At 38.7% G+C, this 23,777-nt stretch overlaps 1 protein-coding gene across 2 annotated transcripts in view; it reads right to left on the bottom strand.

Moving 5' to 3' along the window:
* gpc1 (glypican 1) overlaps window positions 1–23,777 on the bottom strand; it is a 265,310-nt gene that overhangs the window by 141,093 nt on the left and 100,440 nt on the right. For both annotated transcript variants that reach the window (XM_062976532.1, XM_062976533.1), the window contains exon 2: window positions 6,026–6,184. In XM_062976532.1, coding sequence (XP_062832602.1) covers window positions 6,026–6,184 — 159 coding nt within the window. The remainder of the gene's footprint in view (window positions 1–6,025; window positions 6,185–23,777) is intronic.

Below are 23,777 nucleotides of genomic sequence, written 5' to 3' on the forward strand. Positions count from 1 at the left end.
CCGCTCTGAGTCCCCTTGAGGAGTAGGGCAGAATATAAATAAAGTATTATTATTATTACTATAATTATTACTGATGACAATTACTATTTTTGGCATACTTTTGAGGTCAGCAAAGCAAAAGGCATATTATATATTTAGCAGTGTATCTAGTGTGGTGTAATAGTTTGCATCCACTCAGCCATGAAAACCAACTGGGCTCTTTCAAGTTGCCCTCTTTCAGCCTTGAAGAAAAGGCAAAGGCAAGCTCATGCTAAACAAATATTGCCAAGAAAACCCACAACAGGGTTGTTATAAGTCAGAAACAACTTGAAAACACAACGGCAAGTGAGTTGAGCATTGGACTATGACTAGTTTTGCCTAAGAGTGTACATAATCTGGAAACCACTTGAAGGCACACAACAACAATGTGTGTATATATGTGTGTGTGTGTATATATATATTCTTCTTTCATCCTCCAAGCTATTTGGTTTCTTCATATTTTAAACCCTTGAGGACAGAACTATGAACACTGATAAAAATGCTGTGGGTATCTTTGAGCCAATGAAAATAAATCAGACATAATATCAGCTAGAATACATAAACTGTCTGGGACTCCCAAGATCATAACTGCAAAAAAGTTACATATTCCAGACGATCGGCAGAGAGAAAACGAATAAGACAGAATTGAAAATATATAAAGACAGAGAATCTAACTAACAGAAAAAGCTGGAGTACACTATGCTGGATGGTTCATAATGTTTAGGAACTGGCTGGTTTAAGTAAAATGAGAATGACCTGTTAACATGTAAACATGTCCTGTGTGAGGTGTGAACCTATAGGAGATTCTTTGGATTGTTGGGAGAAAGATTCTGGGAATTACAATTGATGTCCAGGTTGGGGGAGCTTTTGAGTCTCCAGGTGCAGATGGGTGTCATAGGAGTGGACAGGAATTTGTGTTCAACAACATCTGGATAACCATAGGCCCATAAAAGCTGAACTGCCCTTTTAAAAGTCCTAATCTTACCCCCACCCTATAATTTGATACTTGTATTCAAGTATATGTGATTGTGCCAGTAGGATGTGAACAAATCTATGATAATCTGTGATTGTATAATATGCTGCTGTTACTGTGTCCATAACATATGGTCCGGGAGGAAGCACAGTAAACAACAATGCGACAAAATACTCTGTATAGAGCTGGCAGAGGGAGATAGAGGCTGACCTGGAAAAGCGCCAATGACCTGAAGGCTTTTTTGACCAAAAAGGTTCTTGTCTCATTCTCAGATTTTGTTGTTTGCATTTCATTTCTACGAGTGTTCATTTTATTCTGTTTTATTGTCATTTTATTCTGTTTTATTGCTCTTTTATCTGGATTTTGTATATGATCATAAGTGCCGAGTGGGCAGTGGGGAAATTTGTAATTCTGTCAAATGAATAAATATTGTTGTCTTGGGACTAGAACTGGAGGCTGAAATAATATTTTATCCACTACATTCAGTTGAGGGCTGCTTACATAAGCAACTGTCCTGGCTTAAAAAGGACCTGATCTAATTTCTCCTTTCAATTTAGTTCCATTTTCAAGAGTTGATTATGAGTCTGGATAAAGAGTCAGCCATTGGATATTTCTCATTTATATGTATACTTGTGAAAGCTGGACAGTAAAGAAAACTGATAGGAAGAGAATTAACTCGTTTGAATTGTGGTGCCGGAGAAGAGTCTGACAGATACTGTGGATTGCTAAAAAGACGGATCAATGAGTCCTATAGTCTGAGCTCTCCCCTAAAAGCCAAGATGACTAAAGTTGTTGTAAGAGTTTGGCCATATCATGAGAAGACATGATGCACCCTAGAACTGCAATCTTGTTGGTGTCCTACACCCGTATAACTAGGTTGGTATGAATGGAAGAGGTAGAAAGGAAATAGATTGTTTAGAACTAGCCTTCATTCCTTGCCTTGAAACCCAACTTCAAAAATATGACCACTAGAAGTATAGTGTACCAAAAGGATTCCAGCCTACATGTGATTTTAAAGAAAGCAAACTTGTGCCATACTATATTTTATAAATTCTTTGTAAACCGATTTCAGATGTTCTTAAATAATAGTGGAGACTGCAATTGCACTGCTTGGGATTCTTAATTACGATTGTAAAATTTAACCAAAAGCTAATGGTTCAGACAGCTTGTATAGCAACCACTTCAGCTTTATTCACAATGTTATACAACAGACCCATTTTATGTCTTTTAAGCTATGTTTATTACAACAGTGGTCTTTTGGTGCAGGAACTCGTTAAAGCAGCCAGAGTAGTGAATATCCTGGTGTGCCTTGCACAAGCAGTACCTGTATACTGTCAATTTGAACAATCACAGGTTTAGAGCAAAGCCAGACAAATTAACTGATGTAAACGTGGGAGTCCCATTGAACCAAAGTTGTTTTGTATTTAACCCACAGGAACACAAACTCCCTTCTAAGCCAGCCAGGAAAAAATAAATGGTTAGTTTCATCTTTGTGTATTCAGTTTTACAGCCTACAACTATCTAGCTCAAGTACAAATATCAGAGATGACTGTTCTGTTTAATGAGCCAGTGGATTCCATCTGGCTTGATTTGTCTATGGAATAAGAAAAGACGTTTATATGTGCCTTCTTCTTTCGCTTCACACTTTTATTGTGAAGGTTTTGCCAATCTCAAAATCACTCTAAATCTCTCCATATGTCATTAATAAGAATTTTTAATCACTACATAAAATTGCATATTGATACCACAATTAACTTTTACAATGAATCACAAGTACATTACAATCTCTACTCAATTTGTCCCAAACATTTTGTTACTTTAGGGAAAGGACAAGATTCTAATCTCACCTTCCCCAATACATGTACAGATATTAGCTGGATGAGTTGTTTAATTTTCTTCAAATGTTGATGGTATCAGGGTAGTTTTTTTTTTGAGGGGGGGGGGGGACAGGACAAATTGCAGGGAACAACACTGGAGTCCAACAGAATAGCTGGGAGTCCATCACTGCTGTCTCTCAGCATATGCCACCTGCCCATAGCAGCAGTCCTGATTCCCAGTAGTAGTGGCAACATCCCTTATTTTGGAGTTCAGGACAGTAGATCCTTCATACCTGCAGTCTCTCCATGCATTTGGAAGCTCTGATTTTCCAGGGTTTTAAACCATATGGGAAGATGTCAACTGTAGAAGAGGCTTTTCTCTTCAGACTATTGTTATCCATACAGTAAAAAAGGTAAAGGTTTCCCCTGACGTTAAGTCCAGTCATGTCTGACTCTGGGGGTTGGTGCTCATCTCCATTTCTAAGCCGTAGAACCGGCGTTGTCTGTTGACACCTCCAAGGTCATGTGGCCAGCATGACTGCATGGAGCGCCGTTACCTTCCCGCCGGAGCGGTACCTATTGATCTACTCACATTGGCATGTTTTCGAACTGCTCAGTTGGCAGGAGCTGGAGCTAACAACGGCTGCTCATGCCGCTCCCAGGGTTTGAACCTGGGACCTTTCGGTCTGCAAGTTCAGCAGCTCAGCGCTTTAACGCACTTTGCCACCGCGGCTCCATCCATACAGCAGGTGTGCAGATAATCTGAATGCTTGACAGAAAGGAGAAGGCTAACTCTGTTCTGAAGCCTGGATTGTTCATTTCTGGCTAGTATTGGCTGTCTTTTGTAGTTGTCTTCTCTGATCAAATTACAGTCTGCGCCACCCCACAAATCATGCAAGTGGTACTTTGCTCATATAACACACACTGCTCATATAACACTATACTGAAGCATCTATTCAGGCAAGCAATGAGTTGCTGCCAGAGGGAGTTGCAAGGTGCTCTAGGATAGTTTTTAAGTTCTGTGTGTCACGCAACATGTGACCATTGAGTCCTTCCAATTTTTGAGTCATGCCAGCATATTAGGACTAAAGGTGCGTAGCCTAGTTTCCTCCCTGAATTTTTATGTGCCAGGGATTTTGATTTAGGCACAAAGTTCAAGCAGCAGATCTACCTGAATTGTAAAGTAATCCAGCCCCAGGAGGGGGCCTGCTGTGCGATAGCTCTAAATGTGTACTTTGGCATTAACATTAAGAAATTTCACATAATATACATTTGCTTTTATGCCCCAGGTTTGTGTGACTCCAATATTCCTCTGCTAACATCTGTTTATATCTATCTGAATATCTACCCAGTCTTTGAAGGAATCAAAATATAACATGTCAAATAGATTTCTAAAAAATAAGACATGAATAACTTTATCTGGCTATCTTATTTCATGTACAAAACACTGACTATGACAATAGTTAAGCAAGGAGAAAAAGACTTGATGAGAATAGGGTACATATTCATTGAGTCTAGGATAAGGGCTGTTGCTAAAAAGCAATGATTTCTGCATAATGGTTTGATACAATAGTAGTTTGCCTTTTTTTGACTGAATATACATTGCTTCATTACTTAGATAAATGTGATCATAAATAGTCCAAGATAAATAAATACACAATATTTCTCAAACTACTGAAAAAAACACAGATAAAGGAAATATGGAACTTCAGTCAGTAATTTTAAGACAAAAACTTGATTTTATTCCAGAAAAAGAATACTAATAATCTGACGCTGCACTCTCCTATCAGGCAATCTGTTTGGCATGTAGTGTATTGTACAGCACATTCTGCTTTTAATTACATTCAAGGCAAGAGACTAGATTTATCTCAGTGTCCTACGTTTATAAATGTGGGCAAACATCAGTTCAAACACCCAAAACATTGAATTAACTTGTAACTGTAGCATCTGAAGACTATTTGTTCCAAACCAAATAGGAATTTTCCATGATTCCAGATTTGAATACTCTTTTGCCTGGGATGGGCAACTTAGGATGGCTGGGGTCCAAATCTTATGTCCTATTGTGCTTTATTGCCAGTCACAGAAATGTCCAGAAATGGTAGAATATTTTCAAAACAGTCTGAATTCAGAACTCAATTTCCAGTTTCTTTTATTTTTGTTTGGAAGGGAGGTTAAGAGTGTTATATGTGTGTGTGTGTGTGTGTGTGTGTGTGTGTGTGTGTGTGTTGGGGTGTGTATGTGTGGTAAGACCACTTCTGGAGGCCTTGAGAGGAAAGCAAACAAGTAAGGAAACAGTAACCGAATGTCAAGCTCAGTTTCCCTAGAAAAAAAAATGTTAACTGTTACGGACAAGTGGGATGTATGGGATTCAAAATATGTTTGCCCACTCCACTTTAGATTTACGTGGCCATATGTGTGGTATCACTTTGTGCTGATATACCATCTAAATGGTGTGAGCATATGCAGAGTCACAATCAGTGATCTCCACTTTTCCCGTTTTCAGTTGTTGGGTGAACATGAATAGGTGATCAATTAATGTTGGTCCGAACCATCTGGAATTGCCTTGATTCCTGAGAATACAGGATTTATAAAAGCTGGACTTTTGCTATTTGTGTCTCGAGGGATGAACATCTAACTCATTCCAGCTTCAGAAGTAGTTTCACCACAGCCACTGACATCTTTAGCCCCACCAAGTAAAAGTAATTTCCTCATCCGTCTTCACAACCCTCCATGTCCTCTAAGTCTGTTCAATAACATAAAGACTTCCTTAGAACACAGCTTGGCATTTGCCAATTTTGCTTTGCTGTCTGTTGGCTGCACAAGAGCCTGCACAATTCATTTGACTTCAGCTTCCACATAAAGCCTTGACACCAACTAAGCCCTTTCCAAAGATCTTAAGATCTGCTGTATATGTTTGCACAGAGGTCCTTTGGGAAGAACATGAGTAACACAGCCAGCCATACAGAGAGTTGAGCAAAAAAACCTGTTTTTTTGGGGTTTTTTGAAACCACGTAGTACAGAAACTGGATTTCTCCTCTCAATGCTTGGTATAAATTACTTATATTTTCTGCTCACTGCTTCCTTGTAGATAACTTTCAATTAAAACTGCAAATAAAATTACAACAGATATAGCTAAATACATAAGTACAAAATCACAAGTGATGGTGCCTATTAATCTCCATCGCTAGGCAAGGTAGTATGTGTTTGCATTACTTACCATCAAAGTTCTTGTACTGGGCTGTTAAGATAACTTGCACTGAGCGCATGGCCTCTTTCAGCATCCCTTCAAATTCACTCTTGCTCTTGTTGGCAAAGTTCTCCTCCATCTCACTGGTACAGCAAGTATAACCTTGTGGGCAAATCCTCAAGTGTTCCCCTAAAAGAGAGCAAAAAAGTTACATTTATATGTGTGCGTGTATTAACAGTTTTAAAAAATTGTATACAGCTTTTAAAATTGGCTTGAATCTCATGGTGAAGAAAGGTATGATCTAAAACAAACAAACAAACAAAATCACAGAGTCTGACATAGCTGTGAACATAAAAGAAATTTCTATTAGAGTGTGGAGGAGAGTGAAAAAATGTTCAGCAATCTTTAAAGAGCTGCTAATCTACCCTTGAAGGATTTCCTCTCTATTGAAGAAAAATCAGCAGTACCATGTGGTTGGACAAGGTTTCAGTCTATTTCTTGAAGTCCTCCATTTATTAAACTCTATTGATTTTTTTTAAATGTTCTTGTTCCACAGCCTGTATGTGAATTGGGGTGGCTTCTGCTGCATTCTAACTCTTCCTTAGGGTTGTTGAGGACCAAGAAAAGTTATTTTTAAACTATAAAGTAAGCTGAAAATCCTTATTTTAGAACTTTAAAACAGTTTCAGGGTACTTTATAAAAAGGAGGGCGAAGGCATGTATGTACAGATTCAGCCCTGTTAAATCCATACATACACGCCTTCACCCTCTTTCCTGGGTCTGGGAGATAACCACTTTTGATCTATTTATAAAAATAAACCTCAGACTATTCCTCCTGTTCACTCACTGACAGGAATGTACTTTTATAAACTCAACCAATTAAAAATGTATCTTATCTGCCCATGCTGTAAAATAACCTAATTTCAAAGAAGTCAGTGTGTAAAATGTAATTTTATTGTGATGACAACAATCCTGTCTGGTATTTTATGCAATGGTTGCTTTTAATGTCACAGCTGAGTTGGAGTGTCTATTGAAAGCCATGTCTCATCTTGTCTGTTTCAAGACCCAATTTGAGGTAGCCCCACAAGTGGGGAGGCTGCCTTCACAATCTGAACATACTCCTCCCAAGCACACACTTTCAACACTTGGAATTTTAAGGCTCGTGCTCTTAGAGGTGATGAATGTGCCCTGGGCTCTAAATCACTGTGTAAACTGCAGAGTTGGAGAAAACACCGGCAGTGATATTTCAGACTGGCTGGATAGACAAGCGTTCAATATTTGGCAGCAACCAAGTCTGTCTAGAATCACTTTTTTCTGTGCTCCAATAGGAACAACTAGACTACAGGATTCACTGCTCTGTATCCCTATGGGCCACCTGTAACCTCCTTCTTGCTCCTTCTTAATATAGACAGCATTGGATGTTTGCCAGTTCCTTCTGGGAACAGCAGACATTCAGAGGAGAAACTATAAACCTGTCCTTTTCCTCCACCTCCACCACCTCTTCCTCTTCACCTACACCCCCCCCCCCCAAATTCTCACACATTAATTATTTAGTTTATCCCTAAATATACTCTAGATTCTTCTTGCCTGGAAGGAAGACCAAGAGCCTAAAGGCATTCACAATCTTTCATCTTCCAATGAACGGTATGAAATCTAAGTAAAACCACACTTTTATTAACTCTTTGGGAGTTTCCTGGGGTACCAATCTGGAAGAAAGATGGCAAATAAATGAGGTGATGATGATTATGATTATGATATAAACTACCAAACATTAAGATTGCAAATATATGCCCACTTGAACTTGAAAAATGATGTGATAACATAGTTGGATGTTCTTCCAAACATTTGCTGATTTCATATATGGTGTGCTTTTGGGGGAAATCCATAGTATGAACTATAAAATTCAACAGCTAAGCAACAAAATAGTAGTGACAGGCAGAATTAAAAACAATATAGTATAGACCAAGACACAACTTGAGTATCAGAGAGTCTCAGAAAATGCGACGGTCTTCACCCAAAGGAAGCATAGGTAACCAAAGAGTTTCTGGAATCAAAATCTCCATATATGAGATGCCAAAGCCAATGGCAGCCATCTCTCTAGTCACCAGCCATATTATTTCAGCTAGTGAGATGCCCAGATGGAGGTCTCCAATGCAAGTCTTAGCATTTGGAAGCATAATGCAAGAACAGGGTGAGGAACCTTTGTTCTTCAGATGTTTTGGGCATCGGTTCCCAGAAGTTGTATCTGCCATAGCTAACGGTAAGGGATTATGGGAGTTTGAGTTTTTAAAAGCACTCAGAGACCCAATGTTTTTGTACCTTAATGCAAAAGAAGACTATCCTGTAGGTACCCAAGCCACAGAATAGGAAACTACTGGTGTCCCATTTCACCATCAATAAAATGCACTTTTCTGTTTTGCTCAGTTCACAAAAACAGTCAAATTGCACTTCAAGAGGGAAATTTGTGAGAGATAAAATGAGAAAGGGGCCAACATTATTCCACAATAGCCAACAAAAGCTAGTGTTTAGCAATCAATCTATAAATCTGTCTTTTCAAACAGTCTGGAATAACACTGTCAACACTTTCATAAAATCCACTTTCATTTCTAAGGGGAAAATATCTGTAGGATTTGGTATCACAAATTTCAACCTAACAGGAAGAGAATAATTCTTTATTTTCTGTTTGTAATACAAATGGCATGCACAATGTAAAGGAAAATTTGTTTTTAAGGACATCTTTTGATTTTCAATCTTATTGCATGATGTCGATCTTTTTGGGTTTTTGGCACCTTTCTCTCCCTGTCCAGCCAAGAAAATATAAGCAGATTTTGGGGTTTCACTTTTTCAGATCATATGGTTTTGTTATTTTTCTCTTGCTGATATAGGAGCCTAACGGTTAAAGTGGGAAAAATGGGGTAGTATTGGGAATGTGTGTCTTCCTTCACCCACACAAAGAATGCAATCTCTTAGTTGGTAGCGTCTTCTACATGGAGATCATAGCCAAGATCTCACAGTGATTAACAATCAATGGTCCTTTGGGCAGAGCAACAATTTCTATCTTCAAGGCAAAACAGTTGTGCCAAATGGAATGAAATATACTGAAAAAGGTATAATGAAAAAATTAAAGGGAACAGTTCATAGGCACTGGGAAGGGAGAAACTGATGTTGTGAGCACATAACATTTTTGTCCTTTGGTTTGCTTGTTCATAAAGACATTTAGACATTAAGAGGTTACTTTTCTTCCTCTTAATAGCAAGGAATACCTCAACCACAAAGCCACATTCTCCTCTCTAGAAGCAGATGATCTGAAAGAGCCTGGGAAATTTAGTTTGTTTAAATGACAATTTCCAGAATTCCCAAGCCAATATGATTGGTGGCAACTATACCAGTATCTGCTTGAGAGCCAGTTGTCAGATATTAAATATTCCCTCTTGGGGCACAATAAAAAAGAGCAAGTTGACTTCTGTCCATGGAATCAGTTTTGCAACAAAGGAAAGCAGATTTTGATCCTGCAAACTCAAACTGTAATTAGGATGGTTATATGTTTAAGTTCTGCAAGTTTTTTGTTGACTTATGGAGACCTCATGAATTTTATAAGGGTTTTCTTATTCAAGAAATAGTCAGAGATTGAATTTCCAGCCCAAATCATTTTGTTTCTCCAGTGTCTTGCTTTTTATGCTCATGATATTTTTCTTCCTACTGCTATTGTTTACATTAGAACAGTTATAGAGCCACAGCACACCAAAAGAATTCTAGTCTATGAAGATGAAACATAGCCTATCTTTACCCTTGGCTTCATAAAATTATATTTGATGTGTAAAGAAAATGGAGAAAACATACTTGAGTGACATCTATTTTCCATGGCTGTGGAAATTATTTCATTTTTTTTCCTATCGTGGAAGAAAAAAAGCAGCTACAGAAAACTGCTATGAAATATTTGGAACGAGTAATATGCTTCCATTTCCTCATACCATAAGCTACAGTTCTAGCTTTGCTCTTTACAAGGTTTTATTAATTCAAAATGCATGTAAGACGAACTACAGCACTAAAAATAATAATTACTGTGTATTTAACATTGCCATGCCCTGTGAAAAGTAGTCCAAACAACATGTCTCTGGCCTTTAAGATTTTAATAGTATTAAACTGAGTCTATCCAAGTAATTTTTGTTCAGTTTACTATAAGAATTGATTTTTTTAAACTTTAATTCCTACTCACATAAGAAAAACTGAGAAATATGAGTGTAAGTAGCATTAATACAGAACAGCTAGCTTGTCCCCTCACTCTTCAGTATTGGGTATATAGGTTGGGCTCCTCTTATCTGTAATTCTGAATCATGAAAAACTCTGAAATCAAAGATTGTCCACATGGGTGACTGAGATAGTGACACCGTTGCTTACTGAAGGTTTAATGTACAAAATCTTTGTTTCATGCACAAAATTATTTTCAGGCTAAGTCTATACGTAAAAAATATTGGAATTTTACATTTAGATGTAGGTCTCATCTCCAATACTTATTACTATGTACATACTGTATATGCAAATACATGTTTTCCTAAATCTTAAAAAAATCTGAAATCCCAGGTACTTCTAGTACCAAGCATTTTGGATAAATGATACTCAACCTGTATTCCCAATTTGGCTTGTATAGAACAAGGTATTTAATTTATATAATGGTATCTGCTGGAGTTTGGCTCAGGATTTGCTTTTTGGAGATACACACACACACACACACACATACACACACACACACATATGGGGGGATATTTTCAAACAAAGAATGATTGAATCTGTGGATATGGAGGACCAACAGTACTATGATTCTAGGCGTGAGATACAGTAAACAGAATAGACTGGTTCATGTCTAGGCCATGTTTAAAGTAGACCCATTGAAATGAATGGGATTTCCACAAACTTCAAACAGTCCAGTCCAGATCCAACCCTATTTGTGTCTTCTAAATAAACATCCATGCAGACTAAAATTCAGATCACAGGAAAAGACATTTAGGCCTGGCCAATCCCTATTTTGCTTTTTACAGCTGGTTAAAATCCAGCACCCATATCATGAATGCATCTAAAATGTACAAGCAAGAAATTTGGGATGGGGAAACCAGAGAGTGGAACATAATGTTTCAGTCCACAGATCAAGGGTTTGTCATCAGATGTTTTGATCGGGCTGCCAAGGGATTCTGGAGTTGTCCCACCCACTTCTTTTGCATTAGTGGATTGCTCAGAGACCATCCTCCTGTGTGCACTTAACCACCATTAAATGTTAGCACAAGTCAAATGTTGACATTGATAGGAAAGCATAACTGTCAGTTCTGGCACATCCAATGGCTTGTACGATTATCAAGGCACATATAACATGTGTCAAGAAATGCAGGACAGCAACAATGTGTGTGTGTGTTTGCGTGTAAAAGAAAACATACTAAAAATTTCTTCCTAGAGCTAGCAAGAAAGAAAATAAGCCATATTCAGATGTGAGTTTCCTTTATAATAGCCCTTACTGCCACTGTACCATCCTATGGATCCCTATAATATGTAGTTTGATGAGGCACTATGTCTCTCCAGTAAAGAATACTAAAAAGCTCAGGAAACTACAAATTCCAAGCTACCACAGGATGGGGCTATGGCAATTACAATGGCATAAAAAGATATTGTTGTATAATGTGAAAGAGACCTTGACATAAAGCAGCTCTTATTGTCAAGAACAGTTATGGGATTTAAGAAAATTAACTCCTTTAATAGACTAGAATTCTGATGGATTCCAAATCTAACCATCCAGATAATTGGTACTAGGACCTGAACATAAAGTATGTGCAATGAAAAAAAGTACTAACTTGACAATGTTAAACCATTGAAAGCTATTATTTCATTATCTTAAAATATTAATATAATCAATGTTATATTAATCATTAATAAAAAAGTTAATTTTAAAATCCTTTTAAACATAAATTTATTAAAATGACCAAAATAACTCCAAATTAATCCCATGGTAGGCAATCAAAACAATATGAAACAGTAACTGTTACTAAAAGGTTTAGAATCACTGATATTTAATAATAAATTTTAAACAATTAGGGGTAACAAAGTGATTTTCAATTACTGCAATTTTATTGCCAATACTTAACAACAGATAAAATATATTTAGTTCTGCATGACATGGGTCAAGACTTAAATTTATTGAACATTTTAATCCAACCTTCAAATGTACTAGACACTGAAAGTGGTACACAACAGAAGAAAAGCACAGAAGCATTTTAAAAATATTTTTTTACAAAACATAATGCAATGCATAATCAGTGGAAACCAAGCCAAAGAAAACCCAATCTCAATTTTTTCATGCATAAAGAATATAGAGTCAGAAAGACACAAATATTTCATGAATGCAGCAAAGCTCTCGGCAACGTCTCCACTATTCACCACTCATCTGACCCTTGTAGATTGGACGACACCCTTCTTCATTCATTCACTGGTCACACTTCAATGCACATTGTTCCACCATGACAGTTGGGAAATGCCATGTCAAACTGATTCACAAGGCATCTTCACAAATGTAACCCCTCAAGTGTTCAGACTAATGAATTCTTCCAGCAATCCACACTATCTCATAATAAAGTGCTGCTTTAAACATTTGTTTCATTGCACACCCTTTACTCAGCAGCCTGCAAACTCAGCATAAAGATTATTAATGGATGTGAAATTCACAGCTATGACTCTGTCCTCCACATAATGTAGCCCTTTCTATATCAGCAATCAAGCTCAGGAAAACACTGTCAAAATGAGGAATCATCTAGCATTTAATCTGTTATATGAGCGACTGGAGGCCTACACTCTGTAGGGACATTACAATCAACATGTATTCATGTTGACCGATAATCTAAGACTTTCATGTTTTATCCTTCAAGGAAGGAATTACTGCCCAAGATCATGCACTGCAGAACATAGCCCAAAAGTTTTGCAGATTATCCAGATTATCTTCTTTGAATTGTATTATAGGGCAGTGCAATCATAGCAGATAATCTGGATTTTATATGACAGTGTAGATGGGGCCATAGATTCATTTTGCCTGCAAAACGTTTGGGCTATGCTCTGCTGTGCATGATCTTGGGTAGTAATTCCTTCCTACCAGATTCACAGTTTAACCACTGTAGTCTTCCCATAGCCATTTAAGGGTTAGTTGAATGAATAAGAGATGGATTCAGAGGAGCATCTGGCTATATCTGTACAGTAGAGTCTCACTTATCCAACATAAACTGGCCGGCAGAATGTTGGATAAGCAAATATGTTGGATAATAAGGAGATTAAGAAAAGTGACAAGTGGAGTGCCGCAGGGCTCCGTCCTGGGCCCGGTTCTGTTCAACATCTTTATTAACGACTTAGACGAAGGGTTAGAAGGCACGATCATCAAGTTTGCAGACGACACAAAACTGTGAGGGATAGCTAACACTCCAGAAGACAGGAGCAGAATTCAAAACGATCTTGACAGACTAGAGAGATGGGCCGAAACTAACAAAATGAAGTTCAACAGGGACAAATGCAAGATACTTCACTTCGGCAGAAAAAATGGAAATCAAAGATACAGAATGGGGGACGCCTGGCTTGACAGCAGTGTGTGCGAAAAAGACTTGGAGTCCTCGTGGACAACAAGTTAAACATGAGCCAACAATGTGATGCGGCTGCTAAAAAAGCCAATGGGATTTTGGCCTGCATCAATAGGGGAATAGCATCTAGATCCAGGGAAGTTATGCTCCCCCTCTATTCTGCCTTGGTCAGACCACACCTGGAATACTGTGTCCAATTTTGGGCACCACAGTTGAAGGGAGATGTTGACAAGCTGGAAAGCGTCCAGAGGAGGGCGACTAAAATGATTAAGGGTCTGGAGAACAAGCCCTATGAGGAGCGGCTTAAAGAGCTGGGCATGTTTAGCCTGCAGAAGAGAAGGCTGAGAGGAGACATGATAGCCATGTACAAATACGTGAAGGGAAGTCATAGGGAAGAGGGAGCAAGCTTGTTTTCTGCTGCCCTGCAGACTAGGACACGGAACAATGGCTTCAAACTACAGGAAAGGAGATTCCACCTGAACATCAGGAAGAACTTCCTCACAGTGAGAGCTGTTCGACAGTGGAACTCTCTCCCCAGGGCCGTGGTGGAGGCTCCTTCCTTGGAGGCTTTTAAGCAGAGGCTGGATGGCCATCTGTCGGGGGTGCTTTGAATGCGATTTCCTGCTTCTTAGCAGGGGGTTGGACTAGATGGCCCATGTGGTCTCTTCCAACTCTACTATTCTATGATTCTATGATTCTAAAAAGCCTATTAAACATCAAATTAGGTTATGATTTTACAAATTAAGCACCAAAACATCATGTTATACAACAAATTTGACAGAAAAAGTAGTTCAATACGCAGTAATGTTATGTTGTAATTACTGTATTTACAAATTTAGCACCAAAATATCACGATATATTGAAAACATTGACTACAAAAATGTGTTGGATAATCCAGAACGTTGGATAAGCGAGTGTTGGATAAGTGAGACTCTACTGTATTTCCATTAGGAGACCAACAATCCACAAAGATTGACTAAATCTCTGTGCAGATGATATTGTTGTAGTACAGCCTGATGTTGATGGGTTCACTGATGGTTTAGAGATAATTGTGGGATTTCCTGTGAGATTTCCTGGGGCACAAAGTGAAGAAAATTCAAGTCAAAGTAATTATGGCTTTCTCTGGGAAAAACCTGATTCAGAAAGTGCAAGGCTTCAAGGTCAGAAAGAGGAGCCAGAAACTGCAACGTTAGATAAGGAGCCGGGCAATGAGCTAAGTAATACGCAAGGATCACAGGGAAAAACACCTGGAGCTATGGAGGTCAACCAAAGTCTTCATTTACAGATTAGAGCAAAAAACAGGCAGCGCTGTCAGAGCGCTTACGTGGGAAAGCTGAGGAGAGAATTTGTGGGAAAAGAAATGACTTCATGGCTGCCTATTAATTAGCAAGTTGTTTATCTAAGAGTTTAGTTCAGGCAATGTAGCATTCAAGTGAAGAAGCTAGGCCTGTATTCTCTGGTTCTTGCTTCAGTGTAGCCTTGTTATTGGATTTAAGTATCCTGAAAGTTTTCTATGTTCTCATTTTTGTATTCTTGCTCAAATTTTTACTAAGTATACCTTTGCTTGTGGACTTGTGTTGTACTCGTGACTATCTGGCTACTCCTGGATCATATTACTTGGGATTTGCATGAGACATTTGGATTACTGTCAAGCTGTCACCTATTGCTGGAGCCCCTGGTGGCGTAGTGGGTTGAATCACTGAGCTGCTGAACTTGCTGACAGAAAGATTGGCAGTTCAAACCCAGGGAGTGGGGTGAGCTCCCGCTTTTAGCCCAAGCTTCTGCCAACCGAGCAGTTCAAAAACGTCGGACATGACTAGACTTAATGTCAGGGGAAAACCTTAATTTTTACCTATCACTGATTGCTAACCCATTTTTGGATTAAACATCTTTTTTCCTTATATTTTCTTTTTCATATTTTTATGTGTTTTCGTAATAAACTGTTTGCTTATGCTCTGGAGTCTTGTGTGGTGCTGTGGTCATAGAGGTTTCCAGGCCTGAGGTGCAACACGTATACTATATATAATGTATATACATCTTGCAAATAGCTCCCCTCTGCTTCTTAGCACGTCATTGGTACATTCCAGAAGGCTGCAGAGAGGCCTATTGGTAACTCAGTAAGTTTTACTTTATTTTTTAAGGCTTTTGGGGTCACCCAATGCCATCCTGAACGTTTTCGGGATGTCATGGGGACAACCGATGGTCAAAGATCGAATTTTTTCCCAGGTTGTGGGGACCTAAACCCACCCCTTATGTCTGGAAGCATCCTAAATCATCTAGACTTATATATGAATATAAACAGGCAGTCAGTGATTTCCATCACAATTTGATGACACAGTTTGGAGGGGGATATAAAAACAGCTTTAGGGCTGGGGTAAATGGAGCCAATGGTATGTGTACTATCCACTCCTGGTCTAACAAATTATATGGAAGTGGCAAATAAGGAGATTTTATCAAAAATTAATGTTTTAGGTTATCTGTTATTGCCTAGTGTAAATATACTAGTGGAAACATAAGAGGTAGCAATGCAGAGATGAAATGTTTGTAGGCACTGAGATGGTGAGGGAGGGGGAGGGAATGGATGGGAATGTGTGCCATCTCTGCCAGGTGAGAAAGCTGTCCAGCCAGCTCCCAAGAAGCTTGGAATATGGCAGAGATGGTTTTCACACCTTTCCCCTGCTGTCACTATGCACCACTTAAGAAAGGGCCTACAGCAGTGTGACATACACTCATGCTAGCATAAGGCACCAACAGGATCCTAGCCTTATACAACCTCATCTGTTAAAAAACAGTGACAGCAGGCACAATGAAAAAGCCTCAGGGCATGCTCTTTCAGACAAGTCATTACTTGACACAGTGTAGCATCTACAGCAAATGGTTGTCCAACAACTGCCTATTGTATACTATACAATGGTAACATTGGTGGTGGAAATAGAACACTATGATGTAGGACAGGATAACTATTACTATCTATCTATCTATCTATCTATCTATCTATCTATCTATCTATCTATCTATCTATCTATCTATCTATCTATCTATCTATCTGCCCTCTGAATTCTTTATTTATACCTTATCTTTCCCCAGAATTGGGAATCAAGGTGACTTAAAAAACAGAAAAGTTTGGCCAGTTTCTTGACCTACCCAATATGCACGCATGGGTCTAAAATATTTCCCTCGCAATCTTAAAGCAATATGAAAAAATGGTATTTACTGTAAACTACAAGAAACAATGCAAAGAAGTCAAAACACCTGGCTGTAGACACAATATTACCTCTGAAATCCAAATCAGCTAAGAACTGGAGCACCAACTAATCCTAGGCATAGTTTTTCTCCTATCTCCTAAGAAACTAGAACAGTGTGATGAGAGATAAAAAGGAACTGCTGGTCTTGATCCACAAAAAGAGGCAAAGTAGTGATAGTAAGCTATCTGGGACTTCAAGGAGGAATTGATTACCTTCCCAACATTGCAGAAGATTCCCAGAGAAAGAGAGTGAAGCAGCATCCTTAATACATGGGGGTCATTGAAGCAACAGAAATGCAACCAAAAAGATATGGAAAGTGAGGGTTTATAATGCAGCAGGACTATAGAAAAAGGGATAGCTAGGCCCTGAGAAACGGGAATCCCAATTATGATGGAAATCACTTCAAAACACAACTGTGAAAACCTCTGCTGAACTCCTACTCTAGTAGGAACTGCTGCAATCTATAAAGAAGTTATAGAAAAATAGTACCATGGTGAATGATCAAAGAGAGAGAAATACACAAAAAAGATACTGACAGCAAAGAAAGAATGAAGCTGTGTGACAGAAAGCCAAGGGACATGCCACTTTGGTAGGTGACTATGTTCTTAGCCCTCACCAGGTGTTCAACTCCTAACAAGGAAGAAGATACACTACTGAAATGAATGTAGGCTGCACATTTGCCCTGCTTGATGTGAACTAAGATCCTGAATATATCAAATCAATAGCAAGCCCCATCAAGTTCAGTGAAGCTTATTTCCAGCAAAGTGAGCATAGGATTTTCTATCAATAAACATAGGAAACAAATTAAGATCAAGCCTTTCAATAGGAATCTATTTTCAAAAGAAATTCTATCCTGTTTTACTAGGATTCCCGCCTTAAGATTTTTATCATCTATTTCAGTTGGTCTTCTATTGTTCCCCTCAATGTGGATGCCAACCTTCTAACAAAACATACCAGGTGACTAAAACATAAAAGATTAAAAATAGACCAATGTTTCCAAATAGACCTTCCATTCAGTTTGAAAGTTTGCAGAATATTTAGAACAGGATTACGCTGCTCTCAGAAAAAAGAAGTTATTTTAAGAAACTTAATGAAAATGTGCTGAGTCTCAAAATACAGAAAGATCTTGCTGTTCTACATTGAAAGGCTTCGACATATGACGAGGAAATTTTGCCAGTATTGGTCGTTTTGCAAAATTAGCACTCAGAGTCTGTGGGATCCTATATATATCTTTGACAAACAGCTTGCACAATCATTTTGTGGTTAATCATAGTTGTTTGCACTCCGCCCAACAGTGAAATACTTATTGAAATATGTACACCAGAAGTCAAACTAACAAAGAAAGGCAGACCACATCATAAAATATGCTCTAAAAAGCCACCCACTGGTGGAGGCAATGGAGGGGGAGAGTTACAAGTTATAGCATGAGCAGGTCTTGGTAAAATCATGCGGGGAGTAATTACAGTGTCTCCATTCATAATGCCATGTAGTTACACAGTTAGTCAGGGTTTCCACTTATGGGTATTTTAAAAGGAAAAGTTTATAACTCAACTCCAAATTAAAACTGGTCTTCTATGAAATTTGACAAAAGTGGAGGAAGCAAGACCTTTGATTTTTATTAGAGACTATCTTAGGTACCCGGCGATACCTGGGTTATTTGAAAAGGGAATTGTTTGTTTTTGGATGTTCTCAGTCTGGTAATATGTTATGCTATTTTTTAGGGGAAAAACAGTCTTTGCTTTTGTTTTTTATGAATGTTCCCATTAGAAAATGCATAAGGATGTGGGTGAACTATAGCTCCCAAAGATCTTGGGTCAATCCTCCCCAAACCCCGGCAGTATTCACAGTTGGCCATGTTGGTTCTGTGTGCCAAATTTGGTCCAGATCTGTCATCTGCTGGGTTCGGTGTTCTCTGCATAAGGGTGAACTACAACTCCCAGACTCCCAGGGCAATCACCCCTAAATAGTCAACCACCCCCAAAATCCACCAGTGTTTTCCAGTTGGCCATGTTGAATCTTTGTGCCAAGTTTGGTCCAGATCCATCATCAGATGGGTTCAGTGTTCTCTGAATACGGGTGAACTATAACTCCTGGATGTCAAGGTCAATCACCCCCAAATCTTGTCAGTATGCAACTTTGGCCATGTTGGATCTGTGTGCCAAGTTAGTTCCAGGTCCATTATTGGTGAGGTTCAGAGTGCTCTTAGATTGCAGGTGAACTATCCATCCCAGTCCCTACAACTCTGTAAATCAAGGTGAATTCTCCCCAGACCTCTCCAGTTGTTCAGTTGCTGATCAATTCCTCTGTTTCCTATGTCCCATAGGGGTCATGCAAATTGAGAGAGAAAGGAATACTGGGATGTGCTTGCTGTAACCTGCAATGTCCTGGGATGGAGTGACTTGGTGGCTGCTCAGCACTGGGAACTATATCCTGTTTGTGGAGGCCAGAGGCTGTCTGTGTGAGCGGACACCCATGCCACATACACACATACAGATTTTCACTTTTAGTATGTGTATAGATATAGATATATCAATTTTCTTAAAATGCATTTTTAAAGAAGCAGATAAACTTTTTCTGGTTTGCCATTTATGCTTTGGAGGATTAGCCCCAGAAGCACTGAGCTGCACTTGGATGGACCTGCCACAGTGCTGCATTGGTGTACACATGGTCTAACTGGGCTGAGACTGCCTCTAACCAGCTGGACTGTTACCTTACCCTTTCTGTTGTTGCCACCACTCCAGCCAGCCATAGAACTCTGTGCAAACTCCTTGCAGTCATGGGCACTATATTCTGGCATCTCCAGATGCAGTCCTGATTTTTGGCTACACCTTTCCAAGACAGAATGATAATACTGTGGATAAACCCTCTGGAGAATCTATATGGGCAAGAAAAACTGGTCTCACCTCAAATCCACTTCTGGCTGTCCTCACAATGTTCTCTGACTTCCAGTGAGCATCACAGTTTTTTTTTAGAGCTAACTGATTTTGCGCCTCTTTTGGCAAAGTCAGGGGATAATCCAGAACTTATTGGAAACTCTGGAGCATCCCGTGGCTTCAGGACAGTCTGATTAACAGGATTGGGTCCACTGTCCAGGCAGGATACCAGCAACACCACTCTTTCCCTGCACTTACCAGCACAGGGAATGGGGATGGAACATGCCCCTATTGCCACAACTGAAGCTCCCAATGACCAAAGAAATTAGTCAACAATTCTAGCCATTGTTCTGATATCAGCAAAGGTGCCCATGTAACCAGCAAGGAAAGTACACAAATGGAAAAGAAAGGAACCAGCACTAATATTAAAACACTCACACATGCATATGATAGTACTTTGTGCAGTTCTTATTTTTATGGCAATGAAAGGTATCTTGTGAATTTATAGTTTATCAATCACTAAGTAAAATAGTTTATTCATTCATATCCTCTGGTGCTCATATCTACAATATTCTCTGCTACGGCATTCCTTCCACAGGTTACAGAACAGTTTGTACCAAATTCCAGAAAAAGCCCTTAGAGGCTCCTATTCAAGAATTTAATTCTGTGTAATTTTCCATATTAAAATCCATATGTGGATTTTAATAATTGATTTTAATACGGATGTTTTAATTTTTTGGTTTTAATGTATTTGCTTATTTTACTGTATGTATGTTTATGGCATCGAATTACTGCCTTTTTATAAGGCCGCTCTGAGTTCCCTTCGGGGTGAGAAGGGTGGTACATAAATAAATAAAACTATACTGAGGAAGAAAACAGAGCAACATGGAATAGTACAGAAACTAGTGACCTGCACCTAGGTTTCTGTAAATAACCGCAGCCTCTCAAGCAACCGTTGTGTCAATTGCAGCTTTTTATAGCTTGAAATATTATGCATGAAAACTGAATAATATTCTCTTTGTGCTCCATAGACTAGAAGATTTAAAAATCTACTTCCTATCTGACATGGATATCCTTACATAGGCTTAATTTGTCAGTCTCTTCCTCCTCAATTACTCTAGAAAGTTCTGGCTGACCTCCACATTCAGCAGTGTTTCTGCCAAACCAAAATGAGAGCTTGCTGCATCCAGACATACTATCAGTTGTTCTGTCTACAGCTGAAAAAACTTTCATGAGGGAGGTTGGAAGGTCTGAATTTCTGTTTGACAGAATGTTGACTAAAATTAGTAAGTAATACTAACTTCTTTGGAGCTTCTGGGTTTGCTGGAACATCTCTTGATCGGCGCTTTGAAAAATCAGTGACATCATAAATCCCTAAACCAATTTGGGAAAATGATTTTAAACAGCAGATTATCACTCACTTGAAATACATATATAAACAGAATCATCAAGTTGGAAGAAACCACAAGGGCTATTCAGTCAACTCCCCTGCCACACAGCAATGCACAAGTAAAGCACTCCCAACAGATGGCTATCCAGCCTCTGTTTAAAAATCTCCAATGAAGGCGACTCCACCACACTCCAAGGCAGCATATTCTGCTGTCAAACAGCTCATATCATCAGGAAGTTCTTCCTAATGTTTAGGTGGAATCTCTGTAACTGTAGTTTGAATCCATCTTTCATCCAGCCATATAAATATTAAAAATCTCATGTTTCCTACATTTATGAAGAACAAGTTACAGACACAGATATCATCACAGCGATGAAGGTGTTCAAGATATTCTATTCATTTTTTGATGAGACCTGAATCCTAATGTGCTCAACTTGAAGAGGAAGACCAACACTATCAATAGAAATTGTTATAGCAGTTACTAAAGTTCCTCAATTCTCTATATTGCTCCTTTTCATAGTATGTTTCTTTTTCTGTATGATGGGACTGGATCATGCTGCAGGATGATTCAGTCTACTCTTTCAGTGCCATGACCACTTTCACACAGGTTTTTGACCACAATAGTGAATTAGCATTTCGTAATTAACAAGTATGTTCCGTTTTCATTAATCTCTTTCTCTCAATTTTTCTCCTTTGACAGAACATTAAATGACTGTGGTGACAGTTCAGTGCTTTCAGCAGCACCACTGGACCTACATTGCCACCCCTGCGAGCCTCCCTCTACCAGCTACAGCCAGATAAGCCTTGGGGCTCCTAGGGAAACAGGTGTTTGCTACCACTGGTTTAAACTTGTCAGACTCCCAAAATACAAATTGCTCAAAAATCCCAAAACACTATGTAGGTCGACCACGATGTATGAGATCTATAATGGTTTATCATGATGTATGGGCAACCTGGTCTTTGATACTGAAGAAGTTTAAGTCCTAGTCATAACCCCTTTTTGCCAATAATGCCATTATTTAGGTTAACAGTGCATTGTAATCTTTTTAAATTGTTGCCCTAGAAAGCAGTTAAAACATCACATTTCACCTTCCACATTGCTTTCCATCTTACAGATCATTCCCACACTACCCTTAAGGAGTTCTACACCTGTCTCAATAAGATATTTATAAATAACAAAAGCTGCACTTTGATCAGCAGTTGCCTTAAGCAGGAGGGATGATGAAATTACAGACTTCTAAAGCTGCATTTGACAAAGCGAGCAAACAGGAATTTATCTGATCTCGTTTCACAAGAGATGCCTTTTTAAAATCCTGACTCTTTTCAACATGACGGGAAGCATTTGCTTTAATTCCCACTTGATGTTCACCTAAGGAATGACCCAGGTCTTGCAGAACTCAAACAACAGTACTCCTACTGGTTTAAATTGCAATCCCCTGGTGCTTCCACAAGTTATGCAATTTAGTTGGATAGTTATTGGTTTACAATAAGTACTAGATATAGCACTAAATTTCTCAGATTTAATGACCAAGGGGACATTTTCTTGAACAATTCATACTGGGATGCAAAACATAGGCTCATGTTGCATGAATGATTGTCTAGGGTTCCATACTACTGAGGATGAATTGAGTAGATATTGGTAAAGTTATTTTATCAGACTACTGCTTTCAGATTCTCTCAGTTGACAAGCTTACTGGCACCTCTTTGCTAGAAGATTCTGAAAGCACAGTCCAAAAAAGTAACTTTTCTAAGCTCTGGGCATAGAAAGTTGCCCCAGCTTCAATATTCAATGTTTAAACAAGGAAAAAGAAAATGTTTATCTGATTGTATAGACCAGGACAATTATAGATTCTTCCTGTTCAAATTTTAATCTGGCAATATTAACACCCCATAATGTTTTTAACAACAATAACAAAAAGACAGAAGCTTTCTATAAGATTTTTTTTTCAGAGACAGAGTATGAACCTTAGTATTTCAGTTATTCAGTGATACCACAAAATGGAAAGAAATGTTTACTAACAGAAGTGGCAATCTGGAAATGCTAGAAATTTTCAATGTTGCAGTTTGCCAATCAGACTGCCTCTTGGTAGCAACTTTAACTTTAGAATGAACAGTGCTCAGCTTCAGATGGCTTGTGGAACATATTTGAAATGGGTAAAGCAATCCACGAAGTTGCAAAAGATCCTTAGCTTGTAAACAGCAAGTTATTTCCAGTAAGAACAGATGTAAAATTACACAAGAGCAGGCTTTTTTAAAAAAGATGAAACTAATGTTTAAAATGTCTTTTTTATAAGCCTTTCCTTTGTGGAGGAAAGGAGGGTTGGATTGAGGCAGGTTTTGCTCCATTGCTTAAATCCTCACGGGGCAGTATGAACCAAAAAGAAAAACAGTGATGGAACACTACTGTCACATGGAATGACATTGTAGGGCATCATGAAGGAAGTTGCCTCTGTTCACTGGGAGCTTCCACTTGCAAGAGCCTGTCAGTTCCAGTGCCTGACAGGATAACACTGTAAAGCAGTTCAGTGATCTATATAAACATCTCAGCTCATGCAAAGCATGTGGTTCCTCAAAGAACTGATACATTGAGAGCTGCCAAGAATTTGTCTGGAGAAAGAATTACATGAAATGGTTCAACAAATAGAAATTCGTCTCAGGTTTCTTTCTACACTAT

The sequence above is a fragment of the Anolis carolinensis genome, chromosome 3, assembly GCF_035594765.1.
Source record: "Anolis carolinensis isolate JA03-04 chromosome 3, rAnoCar3.1.pri, whole genome shotgun sequence".
Lineage (NCBI taxonomy): Eukaryota > Metazoa > Chordata > Lepidosauria > Squamata > Dactyloidae > Anolis > Anolis carolinensis.